Source organism: Saccharomyces mikatae (assembly GCF_947241705.1).
Source record: "Saccharomyces mikatae IFO 1815 strain IFO1815 genome assembly, chromosome: 6".
NCBI classification, from domain to species: Eukaryota; Fungi; Ascomycota; class Saccharomycetes; order Saccharomycetales; family Saccharomycetaceae; genus Saccharomyces; species Saccharomyces mikatae.
In genome coordinates this window covers 365,901-385,278 of record NC_079261.1, presented here as the reverse complement: position 1 = coordinate 385,278, position 19,378 = coordinate 365,901, and the positions used below count along the sequence as shown (strand labels likewise).

The 19,378-nt window shown below is 37.0% G+C and overlaps 8 protein-coding genes and 2 non-coding genes across 10 annotated transcripts; 4 read left to right on the top strand and 6 right to left on the bottom strand.

Moving 5' to 3' along the window:
• Positions 1-96: 96 nt before the first annotated feature.
• Smki_6.trna13R lies at positions 97-168 on the bottom strand. Its single transcript has one exon. It is a non-coding gene; the product is annotated as a tRNA-Arg (tRNA).
• A 1,367-nt stretch (positions 169-1,535) lies between these two features.
• Positions 1,536-2,744, bottom strand: SMKI06G1610 (uncharacterized protein; the record flags this gene model as incomplete). Its single annotated transcript, XM_056222214.1, has 1 exon — positions 1,536-2,744. One exon carries the CDS (start codon positions 2,742-2,744, stop codon positions 1,536-1,538), a length of 1,209 nt encoding a protein of 402 aa, XP_056081928.1.
• Positions 2,745-3,757: 1,013 nt separating this feature from the next.
• Positions 3,758-5,236, top strand: MEP1 (ammonium permease MEP1; the record flags this gene model as incomplete). Its single annotated transcript, XM_056222213.1, has 1 exon — positions 3,758-5,236. One exon carries the CDS (start codon positions 3,758-3,760, stop codon positions 5,234-5,236), a length of 1,479 nt encoding a protein of 492 aa, XP_056081927.1.
• A 270-nt stretch (positions 5,237-5,506) lies between these two features.
• Positions 5,507-5,580, bottom strand: Smki_6.trna12N. Its single transcript has one exon. It is a non-coding gene; the product is annotated as a tRNA-Asn (tRNA).
• A 1,553-nt stretch (positions 5,581-7,133) lies between these two features.
• COG2 (Golgi transport complex subunit COG2) lies at positions 7,134-7,922 on the top strand (the record flags this gene model as incomplete). The annotated part of the gene is made up of 1 exon (XM_056222212.1): positions 7,134-7,922. One exon carries the CDS (start codon positions 7,134-7,136, stop codon positions 7,920-7,922), a length of 789 nt encoding a protein of 262 aa, XP_056081926.1.
• A 367-nt stretch (positions 7,923-8,289) lies between these two features.
• NUP57 (FG-nucleoporin NUP57) lies at positions 8,290-9,930 on the top strand (the record flags this gene model as incomplete). The annotated part of the gene is made up of 1 exon (XM_056222211.1): positions 8,290-9,930. One exon carries the CDS (start codon positions 8,290-8,292, stop codon positions 9,928-9,930), a length of 1,641 nt encoding a protein of 546 aa, XP_056081925.1.
• A 301-nt stretch (positions 9,931-10,231) lies between these two features.
• Positions 10,232-10,975, bottom strand: RPS23A (40S ribosomal protein uS12; the record flags this gene model as incomplete). The annotated part of the gene is made up of 2 exons (XM_056222210.1): positions 10,232-10,604; positions 10,911-10,975. The coding sequence occupies 2 exons, from the start codon at positions 10,973-10,975 to the stop codon at positions 10,232-10,234; spliced, it is 438 nt and encodes a 145-aa protein (XP_056081924.1).
• Positions 10,976-11,472: 497 nt separating this feature from the next.
• On the top strand, positions 11,473-12,909 carry SMKI06G1560 (uncharacterized protein; the record flags this gene model as incomplete). Its single annotated transcript, XM_056222209.1, has 1 exon — positions 11,473-12,909. The coding sequence occupies one exon, from the start codon at positions 11,473-11,475 to the stop codon at positions 12,907-12,909; it is 1,437 nt and encodes a 478-aa protein (XP_056081923.1).
• Positions 12,910-13,189: 280 nt separating this feature from the next.
• SPT6 (chromatin-remodeling histone chaperone SPT6) lies at positions 13,190-17,545 on the bottom strand (the record flags this gene model as incomplete). Its single annotated transcript, XM_056222207.1, has 1 exon — positions 13,190-17,545. One exon carries the CDS (start codon positions 17,543-17,545, stop codon positions 13,190-13,192), a length of 4,356 nt encoding a protein of 1,451 aa, XP_056081922.1.
• Positions 17,546-18,030: 485 nt separating this feature from the next.
• Positions 18,031-19,062, bottom strand: DAM1 (Dam1p; the record flags this gene model as incomplete). Its single annotated transcript, XM_056222206.1, has 1 exon — positions 18,031-19,062. The coding sequence occupies one exon, from the start codon at positions 19,060-19,062 to the stop codon at positions 18,031-18,033; it is 1,032 nt and encodes a 343-aa protein (XP_056081921.1).
• Positions 19,063-19,378: the final 316 nt, after the last annotated feature.

Genomic DNA, 19,378 nt, shown 5'->3' with positions numbered 1-19,378 from the left:
TTATCTATTGTTGTATACGACAAGGTTTCCCAGTAAGGTAAGTATATCCTACCCTGTCAAGCAAAAGAACTCCTCCAAAAAACTTATTTTAGAAAACACTCACGATGGGGGTCGAACCCATAATCTTCTGATTAGAAGTCAGACGCGTTGCCATTACGCCACGCGAGCAGTTGTAATCATACTTTGTTGTATTACGGGCTCGAGTAATACCGGGATGTCTTGACAATCCTAATATACTATCTTAGGGAAGTAACTTATTGTCAAAACGACTTATCAACTTAATTCACGGGGTGTTACTTATCCTATATATTATATAAGATATAGTTTATACTAAATAGTGGAAGCGCGGAATCTCGGATCTAACTAATTGTTCAGGTATTTATACATTTGATTAGTTCAGCTCGGAAAAGCAGGGTTTTACCTTATGTGGTTCAATCTGTTCGTTTCGTTATAAGATTGTTTCATATGTGTTTTATGAACGTTTAGAATGATGTATTGTCATACTGACGTATCTCATCTTAAGATACAACATACTTCTTCTTAGTACTCAAAGTATAATACCTGGTGTGAGAATACATCATCTCATAACGTTCATTAAACACTTATCATACAACTTGTTCGAATAAGCGATTACAACTATACGTCTTTCGTATAAATTGGAGTAGGCGAATTTTAATAATAGAATTTACTGCAGTAGTAAGATAAAGATCTATTAATTGTCCAGAACTTAGTATATAAGAAGATGAGTTATCACCCAAATCTTATCATCATTGTTCTGAGTTATTTTCGAATCATTGGGTTTAATATAATCAATCAGCATGTGTTTCATATACCTCTCTTAGATAAATTAAGAAGGAACGACTATTCTTAATTATTACAACTTACTAAACAACTAATTATCAACAAAAAGTAATTTGTTATTCAAAAATATTGGAATAAGAACTGACAATCCTGTGCTTAATAGTAACCATGTTACTAATATACGATAATATACGGTGTTAGAAGATATCATAAAGATTGAGAAACAGTCATCCATTTTAGTGGAAGCTGAAACGCAAGGAAATGATGCTGTAATAGGATAGTGAATGACAGCATATAAAACAAGAGCACAAACAAATATATCATTGTGTTGAACCATCGATTCCCTTTTGTCAGTTTTTATATCCTCGAGGAGAACTTTTAGTACATTCTACATACATAATAATATTGCCTTTATCAACAAAGGAATCCCAAAAAATTAGCTCAAAATTACTGCCATAATTACATTTTACTTAAACATCTATGCCATCCAGTTGGCCCATGCCAGCACTATGAATATTCGTTCAATGATGAGCCGCTTGTTCCAATAATGTATTTTAATAGCGATTAGTGGATAAACAACCTTTAACCTAGCACGTTTATTTTTATAAATCAGGTACTATTCAGTATTAATTGCAAGAAAAATTCTTGTTTTGGTATATATATATATATGTGTATGTGTGTGTGTGTGTGTATTTTATTTCTACTAAATTAATATAAGTTTCTGGAACCATAATTTAAAAATAGTTAATACAGTTATTTGTTGTGCCGTTCGAGTTTTCAAATGTAAGATGATCATCTTGAAAACTCCACTCAGTACCTTGAAAGTCTGACGACTTTCCTCTCGGGAAGAGTTCATTCAATTTATCAACGTCATTTTCTACCGTTTTGAACGAATAGTTCTCATTGGTTCTTTGGTATCTGTATCTTAGTAGTATCGTCAGGGGAACAATAAAATCATCCAGTGAAGACCTTAATAAAGACATCATATCATTTTTGGATGAAAATGATACTGCTTTCTGAAATATACGTTGCTTTTTTGAGGTAGATGCATGCATTTTCCTTTTGAAGGCTATTTTTATGAGATCCCTCTTTCTCGTAGTATCGGTTGAGGATAAAATGTCCAGTTCTTTAAGTTGCGAATTAGGTACTATGCTTAATAGTTTCTTGATCGACTCCTGTAACATTCCGATAGCGATTCCGCATTCATCAATGTTGTATTGGTTAATTGATAAAAATAGATATATCAAACTCTGCAAAAAATTTAGAAATAGTCCGTCTACTATTCGTCCACCTTGGCATTGTAATGCAGTATTATAAGATCCAATGCAAAGCTTGGCGTAAAAGACACTGGATTTGCCCAGATCTTTCAATTCTTGAGGCTCAAGGTCCACAACAGCATCTTTGCTAACTTTGGATCTCAATTTAGATAACGCCAGAATGATAATCCCTAGCTCTTGTAACAATTGAAATTCCAAAGACAACTGGTTGGTGAGATCGAGAACTTGTATCTCCTTGTCATCGTTTGTCGTGCCTATCTTACAGGTTTTCTTGAGAAAGCTGATTAATCCTAACCCTCTCTTTAAGTAAGTCCCACTAGTTGTCCATAAGCTGTTAGATGGCTGTGAAGATTCATACGCCCTGTGCAATGTTTCAACGCCGATGTCTTGATAGAATGTGGCCACGTTGATTAACGCTGTCACTATTTCCTCTTCTACGAGAGCTGCAGCGTTGCCAATCTGAGATCTGTAGGTCAGCAAGCCGTTAGCATATTTCAGCCAGATATCTATACACGTAATGATATCAACCTTGGACGAAGAGCTATCCGATGATGTTATGCAAGCATTCCGCAATAGAACTAGCTCATTTGGTATGGATGTTGTTATTTTGCTACTGTTGGACAGCTTGTATGGAAGTACCTTTGTAGACACTGAATTCTCACGCATGATTGTTTGTGATAGAATTGCCCTTCTCTTAAACAATTAACCTTGGAACAACCAGTTCTCGATTATGCTTCGTTTCTTGCGAAGATTCCTACAGGGGAGCTACGTCCGCACAGATGTGATTTTCGGCAAGATTTGAAGAGAATACTTTCCACTACACAGAACAAGCCAGAATAACACTCGTTCAAAAACGCACACCTGTTAAACTTGACATGGCGGTTACTCGCATAACCTCTTAAGTTAATTGTACAGCAGGAGAAGTTTCAACTGCTACCAACAGCCATGATTGCGTTCGGCACTCTTCGGCCGCTCAAAAAAATCCTATTCAGCTTCTATGGAAGGAGCTAGATAAGGCTAAACTACTTCTATATAAGCGCTACTCGGATCACCTTATAAAAGTAAAAGTTCCAAACAACATAGCCGCTTTACCCTCGTAACCTTTAACCTTCTCTGCTACAAGAAGAAGAAGCGGGGGAAGAACAGGGGCGATCATATGTCTTTTCTAGGTCCACTTTACTCTTCGCCACACATCCTCTCTGCTGCATCTTAACCATGTTAAACGTCTTAATAGCGATGCCCTACCAAAGTTGTACTTTTCTACGAACTTTGTTTTGCGCCTCCCCTCTCTTTTGCCATTGTCTTTCAGCTGGGTGCGGAAGAAAAGGCCCTGGTTGCTTATCTTTTCGGGCGTACGCCCCTCTTATTGGACGAGGCATCGCAGATAGCGATAACGATAAGATTCACAATTGTGTTACCTCATGGCTATGTAAACATAGAAGAGAAGAAGAAAGAAAAGAAAGCATTGATGGAATGTTTTTCATGAAAAAAAAAAAACCGGAAAAATGGTCAAGGTTTATATAGTACCGGCTACTAACGAGTCTGGGCTATGCAGTTCCTGGATAGTATTCTTGAAAGCTGATTATTTATATAGGTGCTCTTGCGATTTGTTTAGGTTTAAGGTCACAGGGTTATTGAGGTAACTAGACTGCAGTACGGGTGCTTATACAATTAACAGCATGGAAAGTCGATCTACAGGTCCTTTGACGACAGAGACTTATGATGGCCCCACTGTGGCCTTCATGATTTTAGGTGCGGCATTGGTATTTTTTATGGTGCCTGGGCTGGGATTCTTGTACTCTGGGTTGGCGAGAAGAAAGTCAGCATTAGCATTGATTTGGGTTGTACTAATGGCAACACTGGTTGGTATACTGCAATGGTATTTCTGGGGCTACTCATTGGCTTTTTCTAAGTCCGCTTCCAACAATAAGTTCATAGGGAACCTGGATTCATTTGGGTTTAGGAACGTATATGGGAAAAAGTTCGATGAGGATGTCTATCCTGAGCTAGCATATGCAACCTTCCAAATGATGTTTTCGTGTGTCAACTTGAGTATTATTGCCGGCGCTACTGCTGAAAGAGGTAGGCTGTTACCGCATATGGTTTTCCTCTTTATTCTAGCCACTATTGGGTACTGCCCTGTAACGTATTGGATTTGGTCGCCGGGTGGTTGGGCATACCAATGGGGGGTGTTAGATTGGGCAGGCGGTGGGAACATTGAAATCCTAAGCGCCGTTGCCGGGTTTGTTTACTCTTGGTTTTTGGGTAAAAGAAATGAAAAGTTGCTGATAAATTTCAGGCCTCATAATGTATCATTGGTTACTTTGGGTACGTCCATACTATGGTTTGGTTGGCTATTATTTAATTCAGCGTCATCATTATCTCCGAATTTAAGATCAGTTTATGCATTTATGAACACGTGCCTCAGCGCCATTACTGGTGGGATGACCTGGTGCCTATTAGATTATAGATCAGAAAAGAAATGGTCGACGGTCGGCTTGTGTTCTGGTATTATTTCGGGACTGGTAGCTGCAACACCGAGCTCAGGCTGTATAACTCTTTATGGTTCACTTATTCAAGGTATCGTCGCAGGGGTTGTCTGTAACTTTGCGACGAAATTGAAATATTACGCCAAAGTAGATGATGCCATGGATATCCTGGCTGAGCACGGAGTTGCTGGTGTAATAGGGCTAATTTTCAATGCACTTTTCGCAGCAGACTGGGTCATCGGAATGGACGGTGCTACAGAGCACGAAGGTGGCTGGATAACTCACAACTACAAGCAAATGTACAAACAGATTGCTTACATCGCTGCGTCGATTGGGTACACTGCCGCTGTGACGGCAATAATTTGCTTTGTGCTCGGGTACATCCCCGGTATGAAGCTAAGGATATCTGAAGAAGCAGAGGAATTAGGTATGGACGAAGATCAAATTGGTGAATTTGCGTATGATTATGTAGAGGTTAGAAGAGATTATTACCTATGGGGTGTAGAAGAAGATTCCCAACATTCAGATGTAAATCACCATGTGAGAGATGATCATTCGGCGGTTGACCGTAGCAGCACTGTCACTAATAGCTCTTCGGACGGAAATGAAGAAATTGTTCAATCCGAAAAAATCGTACCTATTCATCAAGAAAAACCCACTAGAAGGTAGAGAGATATCTTTCTTGATTCGGGGTTTTCCCCTTTTGATTTTCGTAAAGCCGTTTTATTTATTCCTTATTTAAGTTTCCATATACGTATAGATGTGCATTATGTATACGTTCAGCATTTTAATGATTCTTTTATCTAAATGAGTTCCTGTAACTGTGATTACTATTTCTTTTCAAAAGGTGACTGTGATCTAGTGTTAACTAGGCCTCCGTTAAAAAAATTATTGTTTTCCACAGCGCTTCCATTAGATATGGAATAATTAACAAAAAATCGACCCCAGTGAGGGTTGAACTCACGATCTTGCGATTAACAGTCGCACGCCTTAACCAACTTGGCCATGGAGTCTTCTATTTACGAGGAAATTACATATTCATTAGGTTTTGTTTTTCTAAATAGTCACAATTCTGTGGTTGGTTGATTCTCAGTAATTACTTTAAGGTAATCACCAGTTATGTTATATGCGTACAAAGACGCACTGTCCGAAGCAGTAAAAACAATCAACATATATAAATAGTAGTATTCTAGGAAACTACAATGTAAGACTAGATACATAGAATAGAAGAAAAAGTTGATGTTTAGACCAGAAGTTTCCTTATTACTTAAATAAGTTTGCGACGTGACAATAGAGGTACTGCGACAGCTCACTGATTGTTGGAATAAGTGATTACTACTATACATTTATTCATATAAATTGTTGTAGTTGATGACGAACATTCTTTAACATGATACTAATAATGTTAAGTAAATAATACTAACTTTCTTATGATGATACCAATTAAATTGGAGTAGGGAAATTCTAATAATAGAATTACCTGCATTAGTAAGATAAAGATCTATTAATTGACCAGAACTTAGTATATAAGAAGATGATTTATCACCCAAATCTTATCATCAATATTCCGAATTATGTCTGAACTATTGCGTTCAATATAACCAACCAGCGTGTATTTTCTATACCTCTCTTATATAGATTAAGAAAGAACGATATATTCTTAATTATTACAACTTACTAAACCACTGAATTATCAGCACTAATATTCCAGTGTCTTAACAATCTTAATATACAATATCTAGACGATACTAAGTGGCGGAAGAGGGGAACCATAAGGTCTAAACTGGTTATTTATGTATTTATAAGTTTCCGTAGACCGTCTAAGGAAGGCAGTAATTTGCCTGGTATAATCAATCTTGACTGTTTCATTTGGGGTTTTATAAATGGTTCTATTGAACATTTAGGATTGTGTATTATTATATCAAGGTATCTCATCTTTTGCTGCAACATATTTAATTTCGTCCTTTCCTTCTTCATCTCTTCACAATAAACTTACCCATTATTTTACAAACATAATCACTAATTAATCGGATAGAATCAAGTCCAATGTAATAGAATATGAATGAACTATCGTCTATCCACTAATATTCGCGCTACTAGTATATTATCATATACGGTGTTAGAAGATTAGAAACAGTCACTGAATTTAGCGGAACCTGAAACTTAGGGACTAGTAACGCAATAGGATAATGAATGACAACGTTTAAAACAGGAAAGTAAATAAATGTATATTATTACTAACCGGAATTGTCGCTTCCTTTTGTAGATTCCTATATCCTCGAGGGAAACTTCTAAATTATTCTGAATACAAACAATATTTCCTTTATTAACAATGGAACTCAACAATTAGCTTAGCATTCATACCAATCTCATAATGTGCTGTAATAGGTTTCTTCAAGTGGCTATTTTTTAACTAAATAGGAAGTGTGCTTTGCCCGGGTCTATATACTTTTTTCACCTAATCTTCAACAAGACAAGAAAACAAAGCTTGAAGAATATAGAATCATATATACAGAAAAAAAGAAATTGACAGTTGGTTGGAGCACACTTTTGTCTCTAAGCCAAAATGGACTTTCTAAATGATGATGAACTAGAGCTGGATTTGCCGGTAACTGCAGAAATATCCAAAGAGTTGTTTGGCACAGAAATTGAAAAATACCGTGAATCTCAGCATAATGGGGCCGATATTGCTAACTTTGATGTTGATAAGTTTTTAATAGAGAAGAATTTTCAGTTCCTTCCACTCGACTCCCTTATTAGAGATCTATCTGGGCTTTCACAGAAAATGGTACAAACATTATTAGAACAGATAAGAAGCAACTACGATGACTATTTGACTTTCTCCAGCACTTATACAGATGAGGAAAATGGAACACTGATGGATTTAGAAAGAACACAAAGTGACCTACAGAAATTTATGACCCAGTTGGATCATTTGATAAAGGAAGACATTACAGACACACAAGAGATCATAAAGGATGTCTTGGAATACTTGAAGAAGCTGGATGAAATTTATGGTTCGTTACGTAATCATTCACAACTGACTGAAGCACTATTACTTGGTAGAAAATTGAGTAAATCTCTTCATGAAATGTGCGGTATAGAGCCACTAGAAGAAGAAATCTGCTCTGGCTTAATCGAGCAATTGTATAGTTTGGTTACAGCGTCACGTCGAATATTGGAATCCTTTTCTGAGTCGAACTCGCCGTATATTCATCATTTGCGCAATGATTACCAAGACCTCCTGCAAGAATTTCAAATCTCATTAAAAATTTTAACCGAAAAGTGTCTTGAAAGCCCATCAAGTTTAAAAATTCTATCTTTGACATTAGTCTCCGTTATAAAACCTGCGTAACTGGTGGGGGTGGTTCTTTTGTTGACTTCAAGTATGGAGTTATAGAGGTTTCTTTTCAAAATTCACCCATACCATTCCTTGTGAGTAAGTCGGTCTTGTTACAATAGAGCAATATAATAGTTACATGATAATCTAGGGTAATTTGTACCATTGTTTAATGTCATCATTTTTAACGTATGCAGAATGGATAATTCTTCAAAAAAATTGTTTCTTGAAATGAGCAAAAGCAAAATCTCATCCTTCCAAATCAATGTTTACCAGCTCTTACTGAAACGATTGAAAGTTAGGACCAAGGATTCTTCCTACCACATTATTTCAGTGACTTTCGTTAGTTATATAGGACATACTTCGTTGACCAATTGAACACATGTTTGGTTTCGGCGGTAGTAGTAGCGGATTTGGAAGTAAACCAGCCGGTTCGACTGGGTTTTCATTTGGTCAGAATAACAGTGCCAATACTCAGCCTTCGGGTTCAGGATTTGACTTTGGAGGCAGTCAGCCGAATGCTGGTACAACGTCAACCGGAGGATTTGGTGTGAATCAATCCACGAATACCTTTGGAAATAATCAACAAAATAGTACCGGAGGTGGCCTTTTCGGCACTAAGCCTACTCTTGGTGGCCTGGGGAGTTCAACTACTAGTGCTTCAGGAACTACAGCTACTGGGACAGGTTTATTTGGCCAGCAAACTGCTCAACCTCAGCAGCCCACCACGGGAGGCGGGTTATTTGGAAGCAAGCCAGCTGCTACAAATGGAGGTCTTTTCGGCAACAGTGCACAAAACAGTAGTACGACAGGTGGTGGGTTATTTGTTAATAAGATGGGATCTACTGGCACACTGATGGGTGGCAATAACACGCAAAACACATCTACCATGAATGGTAGTGGGCTCTTTGGCGCCAAGCCTCAAAACACTACAGCGGTCTCGGGAGGATTATTTGGTGCCAAACCACTGGGTTCAGCAGCTAATGGTGGGCTATTTGGAAATAGCACCCAGAGTAACAATACTCTTGCGGGAGGCGGACTTTTCGGCCAGTCCCAGCAGCCTCAAACAAATACTACACCCGGACTTGGAAATACCCTTTCTACGCAACCATCATTTGCTTGGTCTAAACCTTCAACACAACCTAACTTACAGCAACAGCAACAACAGCAACAACAGCAACAACAATTTCAGGTACCGTTGCAACAAACGCAAGCAATTGCTCAACAGCAGCAGCAGCTTTCCAATTACCCTCAACAAATCCAAGAACAGGTCCTGAAATGTAAAGAATCATGGGATCCAAACACTACGAAAACGAAATTGAGAGCATTTGTATACAATAAAGTGAATGAAACTGAGGCTATTTTATACACCAAACCAGGACGAGTACTCCAAGACGAGTGGGACCAAGCGATGGAAAAGAAACCTTCTGCTCAGACAATTCCTATTCAGATATATGGGTTCGAAGGCTTGAACCAACGTAATCAAGTACAAACTGAAAATGTCGCACAAGCTAGGATCATTTTGAATCAAATTTTGGAGAAGTCTACGCAGTTACAACAAAAGCATGAATTGGATACCGCATCCAGAATCCTGAAGGCGCAATCACGAAATGTAGAGATTGAAAAAAGAATCTTAAAATTAGGTACGCAACTGGCAATTCTAAAGAACAGAGGACTACCATTAGGTATTGCAGAGGAGAAGATGTGGTCACAATTCCAAACATTACTACAACGGAGTGAAGATCCTGCTGGTTTAGGTAAGACTAACGAACTTTGGGCAAGGCTTGCTATTCTAAAAGAGCGTGCTAAAAACATCTCTAGTCAATTAGATAGTAAATTGATGGTTTTCAATGACGATACTAAAAACCAAGACAGTATGTCCCAAGGCACCTGTGAAGAATCTAATGATCGTATCAACAAGATAGTGGAAATTCTGACGAACCAACAACGCGGTATAACGTACTTGAATGATGTTTTGGAGAAGGATACTGCTCTGGTAAAAGAATATAAAAATAAAACATAATCAGGTTGTATAAAGAATGAGTGTAATACATATATAGCATTACTAATCAATGTAATATAAGTAGACCTCTTCGATTTAAGGGAAACAGATTACTAAGGAAATAACGTTCTATCAGCATCAAACTAAAGTGCAAATTATGTTGTTTTTTCTATTGAATTATACATTCTATTAAAGAGAAAATATTGATGTGATTCTCTCCCGTTCCTAATGAGAAATTAGAAGGTTTTGCTGGGATAGAAGAATAAAAGAGATACATGAAGGTACAAAAACAGTGTGATCCTCGTAAGGAAGACTTCCCCGTTTATGATCTTGGCTTTTCCTTCTTTTCCTTCCATAAGGCCAACAAGGAGACACCAGAGACCTTAACGACCTTGAATCTAACACCTGGAATATCACCCTTAGCCTTACCCTTTCTACCGAAACCTGCTAGTAAGACTTCGTCATTTTCATCGACAAAGTTTAAACAACCATCGTTTGGAACGAAAGCAGTAACCTTCTTACCGTTCTTGATTAATTGAACTCTAACACACTTTCTGATAGCAGAGTTAGGTTGCTTGGATTCAATACCCAATTTTTCCAAAACAATACCTTTAGCATGAGAAGAACCACCAAATGGAGAAGACTTGAAGGCAGTACCTAACAATCTCTTCTTATAGTTGTTTTCGGCCCAACGGCTATAGTAATAATAATAATGAGAATAGTTAGTAAAAGATATTTATCTTAAGACACAGCCTCTTGTGATTGATGTGAGTTTGCCCTTGAACCAAAGATTTTTATTTCTATATTATAAGACTGTAAAAGTAATGAAAATCCATCTTCCATCGTCTATTACTTTTCTCATTTGAAATATTCCAGGGCCTTTTTACCAATTAGCGTCAAAATAAAAGTTCTTTATTCATCATTCCAGAGTTTACAACACTTCCTTTATTTAACGAAATCACGATAGGGGTCCATTTTCATTTCTAGTTAATTCAACATACTTATTTCTTCTATGGACACGCAACTTTCTAGCAGAGTTCAAACCTCTTGGTTTACCTTTACCCATCTTTGTTTATTTCCTGTTGGTTGAATATTCTTTAAAATTTTGACTACTATATCCCAGTATACCAAATATTATATTGTATCTAATTTAACATGCAGAAACCGTTAGCTGAATATTATCAGATGATAGCAGTATTCTGTCGGCGCAGAGAACTCAAACCCTGTCGTTGCTGCCGTGGGCACCTCACCAGAGTAGTTCCGCCAATATTAGGAAGAGTTCTCGTTGGTGCTGTCCCAGGAAGCTTCTGCAAACGGTGGTTTTTTGGAAGGCCCTTCGCCGGAAGGAAGGGAGTGTCTTCCCTATAGTTCGCATCGTAATGCCGAGCGGTACTCAAAGCAGCTGATTTCATTTTCACGAACAAGGTATGGGTCCTAAAAATTGGTTTGGGTGTAAATTAAGAAAAAAAAGGAAACAATATTAAGTAATATCCAATATAAAGAAAAAAACTTGATCTAGAATAAGCATGTGTCACTTAATAATAAAAGTTCAGTAAGAGTAACATGAGTGATAATTCGACAACTAAATATTATACTAATCTATTGATTGCCAATTATCTTAAGTATAATGGTTTGGAAGACTCATTCGCTGCATTCATAAGGGAGACAGCATTACCACTTTCTGCTTTGGAGAAGATCAAAAGCTCAATTGGTAATGTCGGTGACGTACCATTGGAAGACCTACAAACAGTTATTGAGGATAGAATTCACTACAAAAAACTATCATTCAAAGATAGGTTTAAAACTCTTTCAATAAACGATGATTTAGCCCCAGTTGATAACATAAAATATGGAATCCAGCCTTGGAACCATGATTTGAAATTTTCCATCAATGTCAATTTAAACAGAGCCTTACCCAATGATATGTTGTTTATCAGTGCCAAATTTACCGAAGATGGTAAACATTTACTGCTTTCATCGGCTACTGGGTGCCTTATAGTCTACGACGTTCAGAAAGCGACATCTAAGGCTCTTAATATTAAGGAAAAAATCAAGAGCATTGTCAAGCTATATGGATACATTGGTAGTTCTGGTTACCAATATTTGTGTTCAATGAACGGATTCTTCTACTTGCTAAACAAGGATTTTGAACTTGTGCCTAACGCAGCATGGAGAATTCATACAAGAATGATTACGCATATAAAGATATGCCGTGCTACAGCTTCATCTTGGTTTATTATTACTAGTGGAATGGATAATTTCTTGCGATTGAGTTTGCTGGAGATAAAGGATGCAGAGCATTTTCTTACACAACTTTCAGAAGTGAGGCTAGCTTCCAATTGTACGTCGTTGAACGTCATCGCTAATTGTGATAACGGTGACGGTCGCAATAAATTCTCTGTGTTTCTTACCAGGGCCGAATTCACTCATATAACGTGTTACTCGATTAAGGATGCAAGGTACCTAGTTCATTCATACAACATTGCCTTAAATAATGCAGAATTCAGCACGTACGCTTTCAACGTTCGAGATGTAATAGTTGTAGATTTTGTTCATTCTAATAATAAGGAGACGATAAAATTGACGGCCAGCACCATATTGGTAGTGGCTACATCACATAAGCCCTATATGAGATTGATTTTAGTAGAAGTACCTATGAAGACAGATCAGTTAAAGTCGATAAAATCGGGTGAAGTCCAAAAGACATACTATGATAAGGTTTTAAGGAATTTTGCCACAGAAATTTGTCAAGATGATTTTTCGTTACCAATTCTCCGAAAACTGAAATATTCTAATGGTATTTTGGTAGGAAATGACGACGGTATTTACGGCGTTGATTTGATGAATGGTGATTCCCGACTTTTAAATATTCCCGATAAGCCGAACATTTTGCGTAATAGGATAAAGTGTATGGATGTGACTAATGACCAAATGAAGGTCGTCGCTGGAGTATCTACCAAGTCAATTTACATTCTGGATGTGATTGAAAATTCACACTAGTTTTCCTTGCTGATACTTTGGAGTTTAAAATAGTCCTCTCGTTGTATTATAAGAACAAAATTTTCTCATTACTGAAAACTTTTCTAAAATTATTCTCCAAGTTCTTTCCATAAAAAGCTTTTGATTGAAATATTCACTACTACATGCATTAATTTTGCGGATTAAAATGCGCACCAAAATATTAGATAAAAGATACAGTTGAAACGTTCTAGTTTACATAAATTATATAAACAATGGTAGAAGTAGTAATAGTAATATCGATAACACTATATATATGCAACTAATGATAGTTATTCATCCTACTTTTACTACTGTTGGATTTTAAAAGAGTTTTAAAACCATTACAAAGTTGAATGACACTTGGATAGTTGTAGTTAACTAGGAAATAACCAGTGTTCGTTAATTTGACATTCCACGTGTACAATTTGCTATTCGCATTAATCTTGAACATCAAGTAAAACCAACCAGGGTTGTCATAGTTCAGACTAAAATAATAAACAGACTTATTTGGATTTACTCTAGAGTAGTCCTCAATGAACTTTACCACATCCTTCTTGGTGCCACTTTTGAATTTTTCGCTAGAAGTCATTTCGTTTAAAAGCCTTACTTTATTTTGTAAGTATTCTACAATAATCTGATCTAAATCATTGTACTTTTGATTGTCAACGACTAGGACTTTACCTAAAGCTAATGGATTTTCTTTCTCCAATTCTTGAATATCGATATGTTGAAATAAATCCTTATCCAATTTCCAGGTGATGACCAAGTGGTCATCACCCCGGCTAGACTGTCTGATAACAAAATCACCACGTTCTTTACTTCTCAAGTAATCTTCAGCTTGCCTTCCATTGAAGGGAAAATAGTAAGGATGATTAATAACACGATGTGTTCTCTTTGCACGAGCCTCCGCCATCATCAGCTTCCTCTCCTCTTCAGCATCTTCTAGTTCTTGCTTCAAGTCCCAAATGGAGGGATCTTTGCTATAACTTATTGGAACATATTGCTGTTTTACATCATGGTCCAATAATGAAACTTCCGCGGTAATATTAGCATAATCAATGTAGATCACCTTCGCTGGATAAGTTTTTCCAATTTCGTATATTTCATTTGCTGGTCTTCTTAATTGTGCACCTGCGTGGCGTTGAGCATTTACTACACATTCGACTTCAGAGTTGGTAGTGCAAATTATATCGTTATGCCAAAATCTTTCTATTCTCACTGGGATGATACTTCCTTTGAAAAACGTCTTTTCAGATTCACCAGTTAAGCTTTGGAAAATTTCGTCACCCTGCAGTGGATGGAAATCATTTCTCAATTCCTCAAACCCATCTAATAATTCAAGAACAATTGTGTTTAAATTATTGAGTTTTCTCAATCCTGTGTTTTTCTCTAGTTCATCGGCATAAGATTCTAAATTTAATGATTCCAGTTTAGTTCTACGATCAGGATCTTCTCTTAATAATTCGATAAATTCACTCATAGTTCCTTGCTCTTCTTTTTCGGCGATAGTATCAGGATCGTATTCTAAAGCGTCAGCAGCAACCTTAGTAGCCAAATGGTAATCTTCCGGATGGATTCTTGTGCTGTCTAGTTGATCGTGTTCTAAATCTTCGTATTTTTGTCTTTTCTCATTCCATGAGATATAGAGGAAACCGGCGGAATTCATAAAAATGGTCTTATGAAGAATGTTATGGGTAATTAATTGCTGACGAGCCAGCAATGGTTCATTTAACCTTTGAAGCGACTGTAAGAAATCAATTGCTTTACGTTTTCCAAATCCAGAGATATACTTAAGCGCGCTAGCGTAGTAAGTATTATCCGTAGCTTTGTTGACTTCAACACTTACCAGGTTGACAATGTCAACAAAAGCTGTTTCAAGGGCCCAAGTCAGTTGTTCTGAGGATAACAAATTCTGATGAGGGTGAATGGACAATGATTTTACTTCTTCGCTTGATAAATTAGCATACTCGAGCAACGGGGAGTGCATATAGCGTGCTAAGGCGATACAGTACTTGACTAGGGGAGGTTTGTTTGGAAATTCTTGAGCTGCTCTCTCCGAGTTCTGATAACGGATTGCGACCTCATCCTCAACGTAGATGATTGGAATAGTATGTCCTCTACTATCGACAATTTGCTTCTTGTGTAGAACCTCTTGTATTTTTTTGTAAAATTTTTGAGTCTTCGGGTTGGGACCATTAATGCCGATGGCGTTTGGCTGACAACTTTGGATAATATTATCCAAGGTATCTTCAAATTTTTCAGGATTTGTCTTATCAAATGGATTGTCTACAATCTTATAATCTCTTATGAAATCACCCTTTCTGTTAACATAGACAGCAATAATAGCATCTGCCCCAAATCTACCCTGGCCACAAGTCAAAGTTAAGATTTTTGGAATTTTTGGTTCTCTGACATTAGGAATGAATGGAGCTTGGTCCAATTTCGTCATAAACTTGTGGCGAACGGTCTTTGCTACTAGTTTTTGGCAGTTCTTTGTTAAATTGTCTTTGACTTCTTGCGAGATATCTTGGAAGATCTTGTCCATTGCTTGATTGAACGCCAATTTACGGAAATTATTCCATTCAATCGCGATGTCCGAGGTATTAGTTGTTTCAAGTGCAATTTGGAACAAATGCTCTATGTACTGAGCTTGTGACGACATGTGTAATTTAACACTGAGTAAATTTAGAGATTCTGCCTCGACCATTCTTAAGAAAACATCTGGATCCCTACGAAAGTGCATCGGAGTTCTATTTATAGCATATTTTATGTCTTCATATAAAGATCCTTTTTGTATTTCTTTTTTACCTTTGGCTGTTAGCACAACATCAGCCAAATAATACTTAGAGAAATCGGATCTAACTTTTTCCCTTATCTTGGTATTCTTAGACAATTCGAGAGAATAGTATTTTTGAACAGTATCAATTGCTAGTTTAGTATTTGACGTGAAGACTTGCAAATCACCACTGTTCGCATTTAGTATAGATTCTATCACTTCTACCGGTTTGGAACTTGGGTGATCTACAGGAGGATGAATTTGGTGCTGAGAACTGATGTTTTCACCAACATTCTCTGCTGATATACCAATATCACTAACCGCTTGATAAAGAGGACTAGCTTTGAATTTTTCGTAGCTGGAATTCTTCAAATGCTTTTTGCCAGTTTTCCCAGTATGATTTATAAACATCTCATTGATTTCATTGGCATATTTGAACTCCAGGTAATCATATATATCTTGAAGAGAATTTAATTCAGCAATGGATGCAGTATTTTGATTTTTGAAGTATTCACTTACAATAGGATCATCAACATGTAATTCGTCATAAAATCTCTGGACATAATCCTTCTTGTTCACAAGACTGTGAAATTCTATGTCGAGGCTAACAATTTCCCAAAGATCATCTTCAGTCAAAAGAAACCCATCTTTCTCTCTTGAGGAAATATAGTTACGACGGTAAGCATAAATAAAAGGAACTTCCAAGTTTTCTTTAGTGATGAATTTGATTGCGTTCCCAACTGCCTCTTTAAATTCAGTGAGATCATAATTGGCGTCGAAGTTCTTATCCACAGAAATTTTTTCAGATATCCAATTTCTTTCCAATTCTTGATCCTCGGTTGACATATTTCCGTAATCGGTGATACCTGCTCTTAACTCTTGGTATCTTTCTGGTATATCTGTCTTTCTAATTTTCATATCTCCTTCGGTCATTAAATTTTTTTTCAAGTCTTCTAAATCATAAATATCTTGAAGAGATATTTTCTTCTTAGTGCTTTTTATAGCACCTGTTTCTTCATCTATCTCCTCTTCTTCAGCTTCATTGTTTTCGTTACCATTTTCTAATTCATCGTTTTCAATTTCTAAGGCCCAATCATAGTCATGACCATCACCAAAAATGTCGTACATTTCGTCAATTTTATCTGACGATAAACCAGTGATCTGCGTAGGTTGCTTAGTAGCCTGTTCTCTTAAATGCTTCTTTTCTTGAATTCTCCTTTGCCTAGTTTCATCGTCTTCATCAGAAAATTCATCATCTTCAATGAAATCATCTAATTCGTCCAAGATCCCACCTTTATCAGCCGTTCTATCCCTATTTTCATGACCTTCTTCGTCACGGCCATAATCGCTATTTCTACCTTTACGCGAACCGGATTCTTCTTCTTCTTCATCTTCAGAAAAGAAATCCTCCAATTTAGAAGTAGAATCTTGCCTTGAAACAACGACGTTTTCACTTTCTGATTCGGCCGCGTTTCCTTCATCTCCTACTCTCTTCAACCTTTTAAATTTCCCGGAAGAGGAGCTCGCTTTAGTACGTTCAACACCAGCATTTTCCATCAGCAAGTCCAAATCGTCTTCAGATAGTCGATCATCTTCTTCTCTTTCTCTTCTTTTATGCTTTCTTCTTTTTTTGGAAATGCTTGTTCCCAGGTCCTCATTTTCATCATCATCATTAACAATAAAGCCTTCTTGTACTTTCCTTGCTTCATCTTCGTCCTCATCAATGTCCTCATCTTCTTCAGAGGAGTCGAATACATCTTCTCCTTCTTCTTCATCACTAGGCGCTTTAGCTTCATCATTATTATTTACTATTTCCTCTTCGTCCCTAGGGACCAGCTTTGAATCACCCGTCTCCTCCATAAAAGCTAGTTTTATGTCCTTGTGTATACAATCCTAGACAGTTGATAACCTGCTCGCTTGGTTATTCTTCAATACAAAAGATACTCTCTTCTTTTTGTTGTTTTAACCGTTGTTCAGTTTCTTGTCAATTTAGTTCGCCATGCATGGCAAAAAAAAAACCAGCTATAAATGAATGTTACCCGAATAATAATCAAAAGTGCATTGAAAGACGCTAGATAAAAGAATAATAAATTTAAATTAATTATAACATGGACGTCTGGTCAGTAATAGTCTTGGCTGTTGTAGCCAATTCGTTCGTTTTATATAAAGTATTCAAGTTCTGTTTGGTGTGGATTGTATCCATATTCTGTTAATATATGAGTTACTTTTCCTCGATGTTGTTACGCAAGAGGCAGCAGTTAGCCGGATATATTTATCAGTAATTCACGTATGTTGACATTTTAATTTGTAAAGAAGATAATTCTTTGAATTTAACTTGAGTACAGTCACCTGAAAGGCGGCCTTGCACTCATTTTTTTTTCATTTTTTTTTGCAACTGAGTGTCTGTTTTCTGTGGAGGACCTTTCAGCACGCCCAGTGAACATAGAATTCCTTTTCTTTGTCATAGGCCCATTGAAAACCCTAGCAGCACCGCTTCCAAGTGATATTCGATTATTTGAATGCAGATCTCCTAGATTAACAACATTATTGTCTTCTATGGGCAAATCAGCACCAGAAGCAATACTGTTTCTTATTGTATGTAAGATGGATTTTCTTCTTAGTTTACTATTGTTATTGTTACTTGGACGCACGTTTTTACTCACGTATCCTTGAGATGATTTGGACGTTCGCAAATTTGTTGGATTTAGCACAAATGAAGCTTCACTACTAGTATCATCATCATAATCTTCGTCATTCTCTGCTTGTGAATTGTTAATGACCTTGGAAGACTTCCTCTTATCTTTACTGTCGTACGGCCTATGTTTTCTTACTTGTGAGGAAGGAAATAGTGGTTGACTAAAATGGTTGTTCTGAGATTCATTGTTCATTCCGTTTTCACTTTGTTCGTCTTTCTTTCCTGTAAACAGATGTTCTAAATTAGAGATATCCTTTAATAGGCTTTTTTTCTCATCTTCTAACGACTTCAACTGTTTAATAGCGATTAGATCATCATGAATATCATGAGGCGCTTGTGAAAATTCTACGCACCATGAATTGCTCATGATACCATATAATAACGATCCTAGCGATTCATTTAGATCAGCTAAACTCTCGTGAATGAAGTTCAGGTGCGTGAAATTTGAATCTAAAGTGATGATGGAATCACTTAACTCTCTTATCTTCGGCAAGAGAAGCTGCTGTATGGCGTTCTCGTTGTTTTCACCAACAGAACCCGTCAGTCCTTCTTGACCAGAAAATTTTGCAAGGGATGAGGACTCACCCATAGAAGACCTTCTGGAAGTCGGAGCACTACCAATGGATAGACGGTATTCTGTGGCCGACCTCGCACTTCCTAATTTGGCCTTGTCTTCGCTCATACGTGAAAATAGTACTAAGAACACCTTTTAGTTGCACTTTGGCACTATTGTTAAACTCATATGCTTCAAGGTTAAACAATAAAAGGATCGTCTTCAGCAAACTAGATTCGTGTGTTGATAAAACGTGTTTGTTTTGGCTCTTATTCATCGATCTTATCCGGGCAATGCGCCATAGTGGCACTGCGAGCGGCACATGTGACATACAGAAGGAAAGGTGTTATATTATATATACAGGTTTGAGTTATATAAGTTTGCCATGATTGGCCTCATAGTAATGCTAAACATCTGTAGAATAATGTTTAAAAAGGGTGTTTGT